The sequence below is a fragment of the Arachis hypogaea genome, chromosome 14, assembly GCF_003086295.3.
Source record: "Arachis hypogaea cultivar Tifrunner chromosome 14, arahy.Tifrunner.gnm2.J5K5, whole genome shotgun sequence".
In the NCBI taxonomy this organism is placed as follows: domain Eukaryota; kingdom Viridiplantae; phylum Streptophyta; class Magnoliopsida; order Fabales; family Fabaceae; genus Arachis; species Arachis hypogaea.
Genome location: NC_092049.1, coordinates 121434440 through 121438967, shown reverse-complemented (window position 1 = coordinate 121438967; position 4528 = coordinate 121434440). Strand labels below are relative to the sequence as shown.

The following is a 4528-nucleotide window of genomic DNA, read 5'->3' as shown; positions in this document are numbered from 1 at the left end:
CTGATATCCCTATAATTAAAGAACAAAATTTGTGTAAGTGTGGTGCCTGAACCTGAAGTCAAGGAGATTCTTGCTTGTTAGTGAAACAAAAGTCGAAAATTAAGGAGAGTCCGTGACACAATAATTGACACTTGTTGACGAAATCAAACATTATTCTACATTCAAGGATTTCAGTAGATTGTGACATGTTACCTAGCTAATATATGCTTCCGTATATGCCCCATAAACCTATTTATATAGGATCACTAGGCATGCGTTCATAACAAGAACTAATTGCATTCGCTATTTACAATTTGTTACATCACAATTCAATAATTATAGTAGAGCTAGCCAGTGTCATATATTTGGTTTGTTTTCCACAATATCTCATCATCCAGTAGATCAAAGATTAATTTATCATAAATTATAATTATTTATGTACAAAATTAAATTCAAATTTTTAATATTTATTTAACTTGACAAGTAAACTGATTATTTAACCAACTTTAAAGCTGTTTACTTATTTCCTTCCTTGATTAGCTTTTTACTTATCCATATATATGGAAGCTAATTATTATTCCACGGATGAAGATGATTCATACATCGAAATTGAACTCAATGCATCGTCTTCGCCGTCGTCGTCGCCGTCTCCGCACAACAATAATGATAAGGATCATGAGTTCCATCATCATCAGTTGCGGATATCAATTTCATCAACAATATCTTTGTCCCTCCAAAAAGATGATGCTGCTGATGATAATGAGCCTCCATGCATGTCATCTCCTATTAATGGTGATGATACAACAAATAATAATACTAATACTAGTGCATTAATGTTCAATAATCCAGGGGTTGGATTAATAATGGAGAGTAATCCTCATAAACCTGAAGCCCAAACAACAATTCAGAGGGGAACCCATAATATGGACGCTCCATCTTCTAGGTATGTATTTATATGCATATCACAACATAAACATAATAATAGAAATGTGTTGCTTGTTTTCATTTTAATTTTATAAATCAACTCAGCACACATATTTCTGTTTCATGAAAAAGACGTACTTATCTTTTATGTGAGTTGCTTCATCCAATACTTAATAATTATTTGTTGTTTGAATATATGAAACAAATTTAGAGGCGGATTGATTTGTAAAAATATTTTTTATTTTTATTTTTAAAAATTATTTTCATTTTCAGATTCTTAGATTTTTTATGATTGTTTGGTTAAAATGAATTTTGTTTTCAAATAGAAAAATAATGAAATATGTTTAATTGGTCTTTTTCATCATCAAAATTAAAACTTATATTTATTACCAAATAATAAAAATACGTTTAGTTAATCTATTTTTTTTTAAGCGCACAATTTAGTTAATCAAATTATTTTTATTATAAGTTAACAATTAATTTTATAAAATATGTCTATTTTTTTAATTGATAAATGATGATTAAATAGTCAATTAACTTTTTTAAGACAATGTGCATTAGTTAAGTCCCACAAATAGACAAAATAAAAGTTACAAATATATCTGATGACAAAAAAAAGGGATTTGACATTTGATGAGAGAATAGAGAACGTAGAGGGGTTAAATAAAAAGAAAAAAGAAAAAATTATGATAGATTCGAACAATGCACATAATCATTTAAAAGAGTGAAATCACAATCTTTTGAGTTGAGTCTTTTGAGTTGGAAATATCTTTTAACTCTTACAAGAGAAAATTTCAGAAAAAAGAAATGTCATTTTTAGTTGTGTTGCATTTTTAAAAATATTTTTAAAATATGTAACCAATCATATTTTCATGTTTTATTTTTGTTTTTGTTGACAATAAAAATAAAAATGATCAAACTAATCAACTCCTTATACATAAATGAATTGTGCAGTGCGAAAATTTTGTAGAAAAAGTTTATTTGTTCAAATTTTATTTGAGCAATGTATGTAATCTATCATCAACTAAAACAAGCTAAGCATGTGGGTGAATGTGATAACAATTTAACAAACATATAATTTCACTAGCTAAACATGATTTCGATCGATGCTGGTTTTCTTATTTTAATGACCATGTATATTTCAATTCAAATTAAAATTTTATAAAACCGCTTGCATATATAAAACCATTAGGGAAACTTGAAATATTTAATTAAAGGATAAAGTATATTTTTTATCGCTAAAGTTTGGTAAAAGTTTTAAAAATATTCTTAAGTTTTATTTTATTTCAATTTTGTCCTAAAAATTTTCGATTTGTATTAAATATACCATCGATGGCTAAATTTTCAAAAAATTTAAGACCAATCTAATAATAATGCATGAAAATTACGCTTGATTTGCTTGTGTTGAGGGTTATTTTTATGAAACTGTTGTTGAATTGGTCTTAAATTTTTTTAAAAATTAGTTGTCAGAAGTATATTTGATGCAAATCGAAAATTTTTGGAATAAAATTGAAACAAAATAAAACTTAATAGTATTTTTGAAATTTGTGTCAAATTTCAAAGACAAAAAATATACTTTACCTTTAATTAAAAAAAAAAACGGATTTTGTTCGTGTCTAATACAAATATTCAAATAATAACAACCATATTTCTCATAAACTGTTTCATTTAGCACATCAATCATGCGTAAGTTCTCCTAATTAGTAATTAGAGCAATATATAATGATCAAATTTAATATTATCTCAATGCTAGGAAACAACCAAACTTCACAACAAAAACAACAAGCAATGGAGGCATGACGAAGTTGTTAATAAAATTTAGAGGTATAAATATTGGGGCCATATTAGCATCTCTTATAAAGCCACTATACCAACCCAACAACAATAATGGACATAACAAGTCATCAAGCAAAAAACATTTTCAATGTTATCAAAAGAAATTGGTCAACCCCACAAATACTAGAAGAAGCAATGTAAAGAAGGATCAAGGAATAACAAGGAGTAGCAATAATAATAATGATTGGGAATTTGAGGATGAAATCATATGTGGCTCATTTAGAAGTTGTAAAAAATCATCAAGAAAGTTGGAGATGGATTTGGGAGTAATTAGAGGTATATTCAATGCCATGGGAATGAACATTGCAGATAAGAAAGGTAGTAGATCAAAGAGGAGATCTCAACCTAATTCTTGTGACACTACACCAATTCATGAAGGATTTTCATTATACACTACTACTAATAATAATAATAATAATAATAATAATAATAATAATAATAATAATAATAATAATAATAATAATAATAATAATAATAATAATTCCATTCACGCAGCTATTGCCTATTGTAAAAGTTCTTTTGGCCAAACATCTGATTTTTCATTCTAATATTTAATTTTGGAGTGAATTGTAGTAAAATTTTAATTTATTCAGAATAATTTAAATTAAAAGGAGAAAAAAGAGTTCTTTTTTTGGGACAATAATTCTTTGTTACATTAAATAAAGATTATGATACAAGGAAAACTAAATCTAATTATACAACAATGCACACAACACACAAAGTTGGGAATAAGTATGCAGTGAGAATTCAATTTTTTTATGTATCAAATAATAATTTATTATTGTTATTATATGTATTATTTAATTAAATAATTAATATAATAAAAATTTAATTGAATTTAAATATTTATCATTATAATAAACACCATAATATTGAGGGAACTCAAGAGATAAATCTTTAAACATAATTAGGATGAAGTTTTTATATCTAATATAAGCAATAGAATACCAGCAAATTCTAACGGTAATGACGAATTTAACGTTCTGAAAATTAATTTGGGATTAAAATTATCATCCAAAGTAAAAAATTTTCTGTAAAGAGCAGCCCATGAAAAATTATCTATGCTCAATTTGATCGACCAGAGATTTTCAAATATTTCAGCAATGTGCCCAAGATGTAGAAATGATAACGAAACAATCCTTCACGCCTTAATGCAATGGATCTCGCTCATGAGATTTGGTCTTTCCCTGCTTTTGTGAATGTTATAGTGTAAAATGGAATCATAGAGGCAAACGACAAGTAGAGGCATTGGAAGAAGTTAGTCTTCTATGTCCCTCCTTGCATCTCTGTGTTGGGCGTTGTAGAAGGAAAAAAATTTGGAAGTCTTTGAAGGTGAGCAACTGGTGGCAACAGTAATTATGGAAATAGCAAGAAAGTTCCAATAAAAAATGACTCAAGTTATATTTTTTGTGAATTTTAAATCTCTTCTATTAATTTTTTTTGCTAGTATTTAGTATTTACTAAAATAGAAAATTCCCTTTTTCTTTTGCCTTTGTTCATATAGTGAACAATATATTATTTTTTAACAAAGCAATGCAATTTACATATCTTTGGGAGAAAAAAAATTAACAACCGATTCTTAATTAAAAGACAAAACAATTAAACAACACAACAGACAGATAAGCTCGTTTTTAAAAAAATTCATATTAAATACTTTAATTTTTAATAAATTTTTGTTACCTAATTTTTTTTATTTTAAATTAGTCTTTTTAGACAAATGTGGGAAGTGACTATATTCATGATTCAAGAAAGAAAAAAAAAAACTTTACAAACACATGCAAGAAAGCCA

At 26.5% G+C, this 4528-nt stretch overlaps 1 protein-coding gene across 1 annotated transcript; it reads left to right on the top strand.

The window, feature by feature from the left end:
* Positions 1-297: 297 nt before the first annotated feature.
* On the top strand, positions 298-3460 carry LOC140178882 (uncharacterized). Its single transcript, XM_072216114.1, has 2 exons — positions 298-922; positions 2657-3460. Exons 1-2 carry the CDS (start codon positions 540-542, stop codon positions 3285-3287), a joined length of 1014 nt encoding a protein of 337 aa, XP_072072215.1. The 5' UTR covers positions 298-539; the 3' UTR covers positions 3288-3460.
* Positions 3461-4528: the final 1068 nt, after the last annotated feature.

Excerpts from the sequence above, each read along its gene's own strand:
- LOC140178882 (XM_072216114.1), top strand. The coding sequence starts at position 540 with ATGGAAGCTAATTATTATTCCACGGATGAAGATGATTCATACATCGAA. Across the intron at positions 923-2,656 it reads ATGGACGCTCCATCTTCTAG|GAAACAACCAAACTTCACAA; the intron begins GTATGTATTTAT and ends TCTCAATGCTAG.